The sequence below is a fragment of the Vipera ursinii genome (genome assembly GCF_947247035.1).
Source record: "Vipera ursinii genome assembly, chromosome: 2".
NCBI classification, from domain to species: Eukaryota; Metazoa; Chordata; class Lepidosauria; order Squamata; family Viperidae; genus Vipera; species Vipera ursinii.
Window position 1 is genome coordinate 60,213,796 of NC_139513.1, and position 14,487 is coordinate 60,228,282.

General features: G+C 38.6%; 1 protein-coding gene across 1 annotated transcript in view; it reads left to right on the top strand.

Moving 5' to 3' along the window:
• FAM120A (family with sequence similarity 120 member A) overlaps positions 1 to 14,487 on the top strand; it is an 81,461-nt gene that overhangs the window by 12,242 nt on the left and 54,732 nt on the right. Inside the window, exon 3 of the mRNA XM_083352227.1 lies at positions 3,231 to 3,313. Coding sequence (XP_083208353.1) covers positions 3,231 to 3,313 — 83 coding nt within the window. The remainder of the gene's footprint in view (positions 1 to 3,230; positions 3,314 to 14,487) is intronic.

A 14,487-nucleotide genomic window follows, 5' to 3' on the forward strand; every position in this document is an offset into this window, starting at 1 on the left:
CAAGGGGGAAGGGGAACTCTCTGCTTTTGTGTGTGTGTGTGTGTGTGTGAAGGAGAAGCGGGATACTGGTTGGGTGGAGAAGGCAGTGGCGGCGGCGGAGGCGGCCGTAGCACCGGCAGCCTTCCGCTTTTGCCGCTTTTGTGTGTGTGTGTGTGTGTGGCCTATCTGCAAAGCTGCCGAGGAAGGAGAAGTGGAGGAGGCAGCGGCGGAGGCGGCCGCAGCACCGGCAGCCTTCCGCTTTTGCCGCTTTTGTGTGTGCGTGTGTGTGTGTGTGTGGCCCATCTGCAAAGCTGCTGAAGGAGAAGTGGAGGAGGCAGTGGCGGAGGCGGCCGCAGCACCGGCAGCCTTCCGCTTTTGCCGCTTTTGTGTGTCTTTGTGTGTCTCCTTCCTCGGCAGCTTTGCAGATGGGCCACACACACACACGCACACACAAAAGCGGCAAAAGCGGAAGGCTGCCGGTGCTGCGGCCGCCGCCACTGCCTCCTCCACTTCTCCTTCCTCGGCAGCTTTGGAGATGGGCCACACACACACACGCACACACAAAAGCGGCAAAAGCGGAAGGCTGCTGGTGCTGCGGCCGCCGCCACTGCCTCCTCCACTTCTCCTTCCTCGGCAGCTTTGGAGATTGGCCACACACACACACGCACACACAAAAGCAGCAAAAGCGGAAGGCTGCCGGTGCTGCCTCCGCCGCCGCCACTGCCTCCTCCACTTCTCCTTTCTCGGCAGCTTTGGAGATGGGCCACGCACACACAAAAGCGGCAAAAGCGGAAGGCTGCTGGTGCTGCCGCCGCCACTGCCTCCTCCACACGCACACACAAAAGCAGCAAAAGCGGAAGGCTGCCGGTGCTGCCTCCGCCGCCGCCACTGCCTCCCCCACTTCTCCTTCCTCGGCAGCTTTGGAGATGGGCCACACACACACACGCACACACAAAAGCAGCAAAAGCGGAAAGCTGCCGGTGCTGCCTCCGCCGCCGCCACTGCCTCCTCCACTTCTCCTTCCTCGGCAGCTTTGGAGATGGGCCACGCACATACAAAAGCGGCAAAAGCAGAAGGCTGCCAGTGCTGCGGCCGCCTCCGCCGCCGCCGCCACTGCCTCCTCCACTTCTCCTTCCTCGGCAGCTTTGGAGATGGGCCACGCACACACAAAAGCGGCAAAAGCGGAAGGCTGCTGGTGCTGCCGCCGCCGCCGCCACTGCCTCCTCCACTTCTCCTTCCTCGGCAGCTTTGGAGATGGGCCACACACACACACACACACAAAAGCGGCAAAAGCGGAAGGCTGCCGGTGCTGCCTCCGCCGCCGCCACTGCCTCCTCCACTTCTCCTTCTTTGGCAGCTTTGGAGATGGGCCACACACACACACGCACACGCAAAAGCGGAAGGCTGCTGGTGCTGCGGCCGCCTCCGCCGCCGCCACTGCCTCCTCCACTTCTCCTTCCTCGGCAGCTTTGGAGATGGGCCACACACACACACACGCACACACACACAAAAGCGGCAAAAGCGGAAGGCTGCCGGTGCTGCCTCCGCCGCCGCCACTGCCTCCTCCACTTCTCCTTCCTCGGCAGCTTTGGAGATGGGCCACACACACACACGCACACGCAAAAGTGGAAGGCTGCTGGTGCTGCGGCCGCCGCCACTGCCTCCTCCACTTCTCCTTCCTCGGCAGCTTTGGAGATGGGCCACACACACACACGCACACACAAAAGCGGCAAAAGCGGAAGGCTGCCGGTGCTGCCACCGCCACCGCCACTGCCTCCTCCACTTCTCCTTCCTCGGCAGCTTTGCAGATGGGCCACACACACACACACACACGCACACACAAAAGCGGCAAAAGCGGAAGGCTGCCGGTGCTGCGTCCGCCGCCGCCACTGCCTCCTCCACCCAACCAGTATCCCGCTTCTCCTTCACACACACACACACACACACACACACACACACACAAAAGCAGAGAGTTCCCCTTCCCCCTTGTACAGGAATGAAAGGCCCCCCCAAGGAAGCCCAGCCTCTTCACCGCACCGATCCGCTGAGGAGGAAAAAAGCTTATTTCTATTGCCACGTGCAAACTAAATTAAAACAACTTGGGAAGCTCGCCCGTGGGCTGCATTTAGAAGGATTTGGGGGCTTTTGTGATTTGCTTCGCCTACAAGTGCCTTAACCACGACTAGCCCATGGCTCCAATTCAACAAAAAACACTCTCTCGGTGCCTTCCAGATGCGCGAAGGTCACCTTGACTACAACCAGCCTGGGATTTGGAAAGGCTTCCCAGGTTATTGGGACAGACTGGCTTGAATACTTGGGGTAACATTTTTCAGGAGGAGGATCCTTATGTCCACCCCGATAGGACATCTTCCCCTCACAAATCTTCCCTTCCCTTCCAAGCGGGAGCCCCGCAGCAAATGACCAGCATTTGGACAGCGTGTGAATGGGCGAGCGTCGCCGTCCCCAAACAACGCAATTCCTTGCAGCGATGCGGACAAGAGGGAAAGGAAGCCCAGCGGCCAGACTGCGCTCCCGCCCTGCCTCCCCAAGGGCTCGCGCGCGTCCTAATGGCTTGCGCGTGGCCTCTCGCGAGGTTGCTGCCCCTCGTGAGCCCGCTGGCTGACGCTGGCTCCGTCTCTCTCTCTCTTCCTTCCTCCCTCGGTCTCCCCCTACCCCTTTTCCGGCTCAGCCCCACGTCACCAGGAGACCAAAACGGGGACATCATGGCAGAGCGGAGGAGACACAGGAAGCGGATCCAGGTACCGGGCTGGCTTATCTCCTCCCTCTTTTCGCAACTGCTCTGCGGGATGAGTTTCCCTTTTCCTTCTGGCTCACCCCCTCTCCCCCACCCGGTCACCCTTCCCTCCCTCCTCCCCCTCCGCCTCCTCCGAGGCCGCCGCCAGTCAGCATCTCTCCTACCGTTTTTGCGGCTTTTCCGCTCCCCCTTCCCCGCGTAGCCAGCCGCATCCAGCGCCTTCTTCCTCTGGAGGGAAGCACCGAAGCCTTGGCCGCACGCAAGTCCTCGGTAAATTCTTTTTTTTTGTTCACTGGAGTATAAGCCGAAGTGGATTTTTTCAGCCCAAAAAGTGGGCTGAAAAATTCGGCTTATACTCAAGTATATACGGTACTTTCATATTCCTATAGTTTAAAAAGTTACATTGACCTGGTTTTTTAATACTGTAAATAGGATATTTTAATTTTCCAGATATTGATGTAATTCATATGTGTATGTATTGTATTGTATATTTTAGGTAATCACATTCTACCTGATGAAGATTTGGCTTCATTTCATTGGAGTTTACTTGGTCCAGAACATCCACTGGCCTCTCTTAAGGTAGAACTTCAATACAATTAGTTTCATTTGGGGGGAAAAAACAGGATACAAATAATCCATAATGTGAGACATCTTTTATTATTTTTGGATATTTCCTGAAAAATAGTCTACTTAATTAGAAGAAGTGACAAAGACTTATAGAGTACTAACGTCGAGATAACAGATTAAAACGGCAGTTGCTTGCTTTAAGGTTTTTTTTGGCACATATGCACTAAATTCTAAACCCTGTTTTTTCTCATTTCAGTTCTCATTCTCTCATTCTAGATAGAACCAGCAGTATGTTTAGACCTTTTGATTTTCACTTTTACTCCCCTTTTATTTAACAGTCTGAAAAAATGTTTTCACGTATACTACATATATTTTTAAAAATACAAAATTTAAAAGATTTGTGTAACTATAAATTATCTTATGAAGATCCAAACACTTTAAAAATAGAGCACTTGTATGTTGATGAGTCAGAGTTCACGAGTTACGATATTTGAAAGAACAACTGTGGATTGGGAAGAACTGGATTTGACTGGTTATGCCTCCCTTCTAATCTGGTTTGGCAGCTAAAGGATAAGTTAAATTAATTCAGTTAGATTAAAACATTTTAAGTATTTTTCCTGTTATCTATAACCAACATTAAAAAAAACCACCAGCAAACTGGTGTTTCACAAATAATTTGGACAAAGTCCTTTGAATCCTGCATGAAGACTAGCGCCTATCTGCTACTCATTAAAGAAGTCTATTGCTTTCTAGACTTCTAAGTGAACCTGAAGAAATCGCAAGTATATAGGAGTCATATTTACATTAACTAATAGATTTTTTAAAGCAGCTGCAGCTTTTTCCCCCTATCCTCATTTAGTAATTTGAAAAATAATAGATTTCTTTAATGCATAGTAGTGAACTGTACAGAAATTTTTCTGAATTAGTTTTCAAAATACGCATATTTCTAATATAGCTAGTTTAATTCAGATTTTGTAGAATTTTCTAGTTTCTCTACTGGGCATATTTTTACAGTGAAGGAAGTACTTATGGAAAGAAAGTGTAGTAGGAACTAAAGATCCCTTTATGGCTTTTAGATTCTCTCATTCTTTATTTCAGTTTTTTAAATACTATTATGTTGGATAATGGCCATTTGTACCCTGAGGAAAACTTCCATTTCAAGAATGATTTTTAAATAGGATATATTGGAAACACCAATCTTAATTATTAATAATTCTCTGTTAACATTTACTTGAAAATAAGTACTATTGATTATAGTGAACTTGATTTCAAGTAATTGTGCTTATTATAGTTGCCTAAGCAATCAACACAAGTTGAAAAAATATATTTTATTTTATTTTATTTATTCAACCTTAACAAAAAAAATCTTGGAAGAAATAGAATAGTCTTAGACCAGTCCTCCAACATCACAAGATCACAAGCATGATAAGCCATGGCATCATATGTAGATAGGATACTTCAAATCTGCATGCAGGTTGCTTAACTTGATTTTACTATATATTGATGGGGCAATTTACTTTCTGATTAAAAGCACCAATAAAATGCTTTTATTGGGAAATTCCACACAATGCATTGTACTGAAAAGGGGATCCAATACGTGCAAGATTTAATATATCTGTCTTGTATACCTTATTGAGTCAGCAAGTTTTAATCACTATCCAGCAGCCGATTGCCTTTTATTCTTTTGTAATTTTGAACAGAAAAGAACACCAGTTCCCATGTCTCAAGATGGTGGGCCAAACCTTTTGCAACAAAGTTCTTAACTCTTTGTCAATGAATTTAAGGAGTAAAAGCATGTTTTGATTTCTAAGTAATTTATTAATTCAGAGATTCAATTAGAAGAAATATGGACAGCTTTGTATATATGTTTATGTCTCCTCTGATGTACAAAATGGAGTAGAGTAAATCTAATAGCAGCAAAGAGAGATGTTTGTTTTAAGGGAGTTGTATCCTTCCCAGTATTAACTTTTGCAGTTATTTTGCTGGGTGCAATTTTACTTTGAGATCATCTGATTTCATGAGTTAAATCTGTGCCCATAGATGTAAGCAAGGTAAATAAGCAAAAGTAACTGCTCATTTCCTGTATCGTCATATTAGAATTTTATGCCACAGAGGTCTTAATTTATAATTAAATATGGATTTAGAGGTTTACATTTATGGATGGCTGTATTTTTCAAAGATGAAACTTGCCTAGCAAAAGCGTACGAGGTTGTAGAGAAGGCCTGATACAAAGGTATTAGTATTGCAGCAAATTCTTTTTTTCCATTATAAAATTAACAAAAAAGGAAAATGCTAAAAGGAATTTATAGCATTTGTTTCACTCCATTGTTTTTTTAAACTTGGGATCATGTAGACAGAGAATATAGAAAAATATTTTTTAAAAAAACTAAACCATGGGGACTTGAGTTTTTATATATTGGTTCTTCAAGAGGAAAAGTGGAAACTTTAGAAAACTAAATGCAATCTGGACTTCGTCACTTTAAGAAGATAAAATGAAGTATGCATAAATTATATTAAAATTGAAAATACATATTCTTCAAGCCACAATAATTATACTCCCAAGGTTACTATGCTTATATTTTACTTAATCAGAATTTTGTTATAAATATGGATGAATAACTATTTCTGCCCATTTATAGGCTGATTATAGTTTGAGATTGGGATATTTGATAGAATTGATTGTGCTATATGTATTTGTTTCATTTATCTTACAGTACTTTTATACCACCCAAGAATGGAAGTTCTTTGGTTTGTTTAACAATAAAAGTTAAAATCATAAATAAAAATGGAACCAAAATTTAAAAGAAAAGCAACAACATAAAAGCAGCATATGACAGAAATAATAAATGGTATATTTGGCTTATGTAGGCAGCAAGTTTACTCACCCCATCCGTTCTGTCCTCCACCCAATACAGCAGAGAGCTATGTAAAATATAACAGCTATTAAAATGATTTTTAAAATTATAGCTTTAGATTTTCCTGTTTTAGTATACCTCAAAAACAACATTTTTTCACTTTTTTATGCTATAACAGTGTTAACATCAAAAAAATGGCTTGATTCACACTTATTAAATATTATATGTTTTTAGTGCCATATGTGACTACAGCCATTGTTGTTTCTAAACCAAAGTTTATAACTTAATATATTGTGTTAACCAGATCTCTAAGCCTTGTTTGAATGGACTAGCTCAGAAGGAACCATGAATACAGCCATTGTCTGATATCTGAATTACTTCAGATTTTTCCATTCAAGATCAATAAGATATTTTACTGTTTTGCAAACCTGGATAATTTTACTCTTACTACTTTTACTGCATGGCATATTTTTCTATATTTGCTACATATAATGGGTTTCTACATTTACAAAAGAAAAAACACATACCGTACTTGAATTTAGCAACATCATGAAGCATTTATGAATATATATATTTGCTTATAAAGGGTCTTGCTGGATCTGAACACTTAGTGTCTATGAGTTTGGGATACTTTGCCATACTCAGTACTTTATGGGCTACTGTAAATTGACCAGCTTTCTTTTGGCACATCCTTCTCCACACTAAAGTCTATAAATATTTCTAAAGTAAATAAAACATATTAATGAATAGAACTGGTGCTGCAATTTGTCTGTCCTCTAACATTACTGTGAAGTTCTTTGTAATGAACAAATGACATTCTATTTTTAGCAACATTCTCCTATGATTTGGAAAAGCATGAAATAGCATGCATTGATTTTCATGCCATCATGATAAGATCATATGAATCAGTGCAGCTCTTGTTTGACTGATTATGGCAGTTCCTGCTATTGTTGAATTACTTATGGCTTTCTCAAAGTTCCATTTTTATTGTATAGTAAGAACATTGTATATGAAATTATGCAACCTGTATGTAGATTATCATATAAAAGTTATACAAGCATGTAACCTTTAATCCTCAATCTTCAGTTCTAAAATTAATCCATTTTGTCATTGGTTGTATTATATTAGTTTTCCTTAATATAATCTCTTGGTTCCCTTTTCTTTTTATATTGTTTTTAAGCTTCTGTTAACTTCACAATGATTTTGTTCTTTTGCTCCTCTTTATTACCCATATTTTTATGTTGTTGCCTTTGTTCCTCTAATACTTACATTCTCTGTAAACTAAATATTCATTCTTTTTGTGTGTTTTACGCCTTGCTGCTTCATTAGAAACTTTTACCACTATAAATATGTCTGACTCCTTCCATATTTTTAAATGAGTGATGAAAACTCATTTCTTCACTGTGCAATTCTTCTGCTGATCTCTCATTGTTACCGTTTTTTAACCACTGCCTTTTTCCTCATCTGTCTATTTAGGCGTCTACTGGAAAAATTTAATGCTTAAGTTGCTGGCACATAATGCCATTTGTTTAGACACTTTGAGAAAAAAAAGAACTATACTGTATATGCATTGCGATGAAATATACATATATATGTCTACACACCTATATATGTAAATTTTCTTCTTCCATAGTGTCATTGCTGGAAATGGCTCTTGGGGGAGTCCTGCTGGTCAATTAATGTCCCAGTGGATTTGCATTTAGAAGGCAATGCAAATGTTTCCATTCCTTAGCAGGAAGTATCTTTCTGTAAGACTTCAGCATTTCACATTGCAGATGTGGCATTTTATGTTTCGTATCTTCTTCCATACTCAAGATGTTCCCTCTACAAAATAATGTAAAATGAAACATTAAATTAGAAATCTTTCAAACCTGTAGCTTTGTATGCAGAATTATTTATATGAAGAGATTTACAGAAAATGAAGCCCACTATCTAGAGTAATACAACTATAGCATAATTCTATAAAATGAAGTCAGATGAATACTATAACGTGCTGTTTCTTGTAAGCAGGACAGGAAAAGTTGGATAAATAGGGAAAGTTATACAAAACAAGAGAATGAAGTTGTATGTAAAATATGCTGTTAGGAGATAATATAGTGAAAATGACTGTTTTTGTCTGTGAACATGCTTGCTCATTAATTTTCGCAGAAAAGGAGAACAACACAACATGTTTGAATTAAAGATTTTAATTTAATAAATTAATTTAATTAAAGAGTTTGAGATCAAGAACTTTCTAGTTGACCTTTCTCCCTCAACCCCCCCCCCCCGCCACTCTTGTGCAGAGTAGAAGAGTTGCTTACTCTTGTCAACATGCGTATTGAATTAGGAAACTGTTAGCAAATAGTCTAGTCAAGGCAAGAAGACATAATGATTTTTTTGAAACAGAAACAAAATAATATTTGGTATTGGTGCAGTGATTAAATATATTAAACCTTACATAAATATAATCTTTGGGGAGTTCAACTCAAATGAGCGGTTTGCAATCAAATTTGTTTCTCATTGTTCTTAAACCACATTTGTTGTAGTTTGCTTTCCTGTTTTACATTTTAGACTTAACAATTTTGGCTATATTCTCAGTAACCTTATTAAAACGTGACATTCATTTTAAAATCATCTAATGAGCTTAAACATCAGCATACTTGTGTTTTTTTTTTCTTTGAAAAATCTGTAACCATTTTCTTTTACATGATCTTCTCTTTGGCTGTGCTTTTATGTCCTTTATGAACTTCAGAGCATCCTCATTGTGCTAGCAGAACTTTTTGAGGTATTTCTTCTAGTAGTTATAGAATAAAACTCTATTCACTGCCTGTCTTTTTCAGCCACTTAATCTGCTGCTGCTGCTACTTTCTTTTGTGGACTTCTCGGTTCCAGTTACTGGGTAAAAAAATTAAATCTTCTCCAGGATTGCAGAATTCTCCTTTCAAACTTCCATTGTCCAGGTGTGATGTCACTTCCTCCACCATAATTATAGTGCTACCCAGTTAGATTTCTTTTTTAAAAAATAAATCACTACCCATTTACGTATGCTTTGTAACTGACTGCTATGTATTAAGTGCTTTTGTTACAGCATCTCTTATGTTGTGGCTGTAAGAACTGTACCATAATGAATTCTGCCTTTCAATTTCAATAGAAATGTGTTTTCAGAATTGATTACAATACGAAGTAAATCTAAAGTTGATGACTGACAAAAATTGTTATCTATGATGTTGAATTTCTGATAACTGTAATAATGGACAAAGTATAGGTATCTTTTTAAAATTAAAATAAAAAAACTCTTAAATCAGTGAGCATTTTTAAGTGGTATTTCATTAAAAATATCCCAAATAAAATTAAAGTCCAGGTTATTCCCTTCCTATAATCTGATCACAGTAATACTTGTTATAAGTTCTTTTCCATTCATTACTACCTTATTTTGGAGGTTTTAAAAAAGGAGAAAAAGAAGTGACTTGACAATTAAAATTTTAAAACTTGTCAGCCTATAATTTTCTGACAAATACTGTTTAAAAAGAGTTTATATTAAATGCAGTTGGTACTATTCAAATAGTGTGTTTTTGAGTAAAATGGAGTTAGTAACTGAAATGGATTTATCTTCCTGCATCCTGAATGAAATACGCCCTCTGGAACAGAATGTGAAGGGAAAGAGACTATAGGGAAGAAAAGCTGTGGAAGAGTAGAAGCCACTTCATTCAATGTTTGATATCACTCAGTGTGGCTTTGGGTTTTTTACCTTTCTTTTCTTTAAAAAATAGTTTCTTCACCTTATGTTATTAAATAGTTTTACATTATTACATTAACTGTTTAAAATTTCTTGTACTGACAGAATTTACTTTATTCTACACTTTGATTAAAGTTCAAAATTGTACTTCAACCAATTTTGATTTTTCAGCACACTTGGTAATAATTTTACTTTGTAAGCATAAATTCACATAGGAATCACACCATGTTGATATGGCAAAATAATTTTGCAAATAGGTATCCATAGAATATGTTCCAAGAGTTCATTGAAAAGGTAGCCTTATTAGGCAGCTATTGACAATATGATAGAACTTTTAGATTATGTTAAAACGTTCCTCTAAATATGTGCCAAATTCCAAAAGTTTGAAATTATCCTAGTTATATCACCAACAGTATTAAAGAGGATTTGTAAGATTTTGTGGCTGTTGTGAGGCCTGTGTCTTAAAAATGAAACTGTGTTCCCTTTTGCTTGCTGTTCTGGAGAGCAAGGTATTTCTCCCCACAATCATCTAATGTTTTAATAGCTCTTTGGTGTATTTTTATAGGTCAATGCACTTCACTTTTTTGCCTCCTTTTCAAGTTATCCATCTGAATCTCCAGTTGCTGATATGAAAAACTAAAGGTCTTTCTCCAGGACCCCGTTTTCATAGTAATATACTTCATTACTTGGCAAATGCAAGATTCAGGCTCATCAATTTAGTCAAAGGTCACCACCATTGGCAGCCTCCAGATTTTTTTTTCTTACTTTGCAGATTTTTTTTCTTTTAATTTTTGCTGGAAGTAAACTTTCATAAATACCTGTGATAAGACATTGTGATCACAATTCTCCTTGATATGAGAGATATTTTCAACCTTACTACCCATAGTCTATTTATTCATGTTTTCAGTATGAGCCCCCTTTTCTAATAAAAGTTATAGTAAAGATACCAAACTATTAGAGAGTGATAGGAGTAGACATGGTATTGCTTAACGTAAGCACTGCTTCTAAAAAGATATATGCATATTTGGGTTGAACAAAGATAATTTGTCTCTTTCATGCTGTGCTTTAGGAATTCTGCCTACGTTACTTTTTATTATTTTTCAGGATTGTGCTATTAGTTATTCACTTCGATATTTGTGAGATTTCTTCCACATTGGTTTAAAACTTCAAAAATGACACTTAAAAAAGAACTAGATTTAATGAATTACACAAGATTTGGAAAGTTGTGCCAATATGGGGAATGTAGATATTTGTGTACTATGAAATTGTTTAAGATGATTCTTTGGTTAACAAGACTGCAATTGGTTTGTGGTTTTGAAGTTTCTTAAATTTTTGTTTAAACTCCTGGGACATCTCTAATATAGCCATTTGTCTGAAATGGTATAGGATTTCCTGCCTGAGCAGGGGGTTGGACTAGATGACCTCCAAGGTCCCTTCCAACTTCTTGTTGTTGAAGGTTGTAATATGCTGTATATATAGTGCTTGTCAACCACAACACCGTTCTATAATAGCAACTTCATAATACGTCTTTCTTACATAATTTGTATATCTTTTCTTGACTGAGGAGCCCATGTAAATAAAATAGATGAATAAAAAAAACGTATAATCCCATCATTAGAAACATGACACTCATGACAGAATTAATATATATATTACTCAGTTCCAACTGCTTGTAGAAAAGCCAGGTGCTTTCTGTTTCAGTGTAGAAATTAGATGACATCTGGCTGTCTTCGTGAAGATTGTTCCAGAATGGCAGAGACACCACTGAGAAAGATAGCTTCCAATCATACCCACTAATCTTTCATAGAGGAGACCTACAGCATTCCTGAAATTGGCCTAGCAGCACAGATAGATTGCATTTGCAGTGATCCTTTGGGAACCTTGTCCCAAACCACATAGAGCTTTGTAAGTCATCACCATCACCAATAACTTGAATTGTATTTGGAAACTAAATAACAATCTATTGTTTTTCCTAGCATTTGGTCTGTATGTTTCAGGATCTGCTTGTTTTTGCATTATGCTTGCTTAGTTCTTAGGGCAAAGCTATCACTGAATTATGGGACAAGAGCTTTTGATTGTTAGCTGGCTTGTGATCCTAATTAATGCTGAGAAGTGACTGTCCAGTGGCAACTGGTATAACTTCCAGAATATTGGTATTAAGTGGCTTTTATTTCACAACATGCAATCTGTTGTATTTTGAACCAGCTTCTGAGTAATATTTAAAGACATTGCTAAATAGATAGTTATGGTAATCCAGTTTTGAGATAACAAGGGATGAGTATGGCCCACAGGTAGTAAAAATCATTCCAAAACAAACCCTATCTATTACAAGTAGTCTTCGACTTACAAATTCATTAAGTGACCAGTTTTACAATGGCACTGAAAAAAGTGACTTATGACCATTTTTTACAGATATGACCTTTGCAGTATTCCCATGATCATGTGATTGAAATTCAGATGCTTGGCAACTGGTTCCTACTTATCACCATTGCTATGTCCCAATGCCATGAGATTATCCTTTGCACCATTCTGACAAGCAAAGTCAATGGGGAAGCCAGATTCACTTAACAACCGGGTTACTAACTTACCAACTGCAGTGATTCACCTAATAACTGAGACAAGAAAAGTCATAAATAGGGCAAAATTCACTTAACAAATGTCTCACTTAACAGAAATCTTGGGTTCAATTGTGGTTGTAAATCACGGACAACCTGTATTTAATCATCCTCAAAATAATCCCAGATGATCTTGCAAACAGTCCTAGCTACAGTAGTCCTTGCCATATACCATTTGTTTAGTGACCGTTCAAAATTACAACGGCTCTGAAAAAGGGACCTATGACTGTTTTTCACACAAGATCATTGCAGCCACTGTGTTGTCATGTGATCAAAATTCAGACACTTGGCAACTGGTGTGTATGTATGACAGTTGAAGTGTCCTGGGGTCACATGATCACCTTTTGCAACCTTCTGACAAGCAGAGTTAATGGGGAAGCTAAATTCACTTAACTGTAGTGATTCACCTAACAACTGTAGCAAGAAAAGGCATAAAATGGAGAAAAATTCACTTAACATCTGTCTTGCTTAGCAATGGAAATTTTGGGATCAGTTGTGGTCATGTTGAGGACCATCTGTACTTTATTTGATTGTGCAAAGGTGGGTCTAGGTAGAAGAAAACCCAAGTAACCTATCTGTTTTATTTATTATATTTACATGCTGCTCCCTTCACTATTTAGAGAGTCTGAGCAATAAGCATACAAACATACATACTTATCTTTTTTATATATAAATAACTCAAGGTGGTGAGCATACCTAACACTTCTTCCTCCTATTTTCCCCACAACAACATCCTGTGAGATGAGTTGGGCTGACAAGAGTGACCAGTCCAAAGTCAGCCAGTGGCTTTCATGCCTAAGATGGGACTAGAAAGCCTACCAACTTAAACTGCTAAACCAAACTGTCTTTCAAACCTCATCAGAAAAGGCTTGAAGAAAACTTGACTACTGTCATTCCTAAAGAGAGTGCTAATCATAATTTTAAGCAGATAACGTTCTTACAATATCAGGTCTGATGGGCCACGTACTGTTTAGTTTATTAAAACTAACACAGAGCTTGTGGTTCGCCTTCCTTCCTTCCTTCCTTCCTTCCTTCCTTCCTTCCTTCCTTCCTTCCTTCCTTCCTTCTGAACTAATTAACTAACTAACTAACACCCAAACAGAAAGAACTGGAATTTGGATAATTGATTAGAGTTTTGTACTGTATCTCTCAATAGCTGGGGATGGGGGGAGATCTTATTTTATAAAGGGAAGCTTACAAATAAAAAAAGTTAAAGACTAATGTAGAAATGAATCTTAAAACCTTTATATTTTTGCTGTCAAAGTCTTTATCTTCATCTTTTGTCTTTTGTTACTGGCTGGGCTCCTTGATTTTTCACCTCTTCTTTGCAATCTTTACTCCATATGAGGGAAATGCCTTGAAGAACTTTTACCTCAGGCCACCTATAATGGAAAGGAGCAAGTGATACATAATTCTTTGTGTATCATTTGTCCAAGTGCTCTCTGGTTCATCAAGGTACTAGTTGCTTCAGTTTCAGCCAAAGGACAATGCAATAATTTAAAATTTGCAGCTTGGAGTTAATCTACAGTACCAGTATAAATGTAAAAAATGCTAAAAATCCAAACACTCCTATCACCTTCAGCCATGATCTTACAATCTATAAATTTGATTTTCCCTATAGAAAGTGATTGCTATTGTAGACTTTTAAAATTACCTGTTATCTAGTTTTTACCAAAAAGTAAACTGAGTCATCAGTTGGTTCCTTTAGACTAAACCAGTCAGTTCATGGAAGTGACACTATAGTACTTCAGTAACCCTAATAATTGACTTGTTATAGTTCATAAACTGTCACAGATTCACATAATTTCCACTTGGTGTGGTTATGATTGAAGATTCTAAAATTTTGCCATCTGGACTTTTTTTTAAACAAGTTTTATTGATTTTTTAATATTTACATATACATGTATTTGTGAAACAATATGGTGGTTGGGTAGTTAAAATAAGAAATAACCAGTTGTAAATAGTTCAGGTTACATCAACAGAGATGCCCTCTCTACTTCC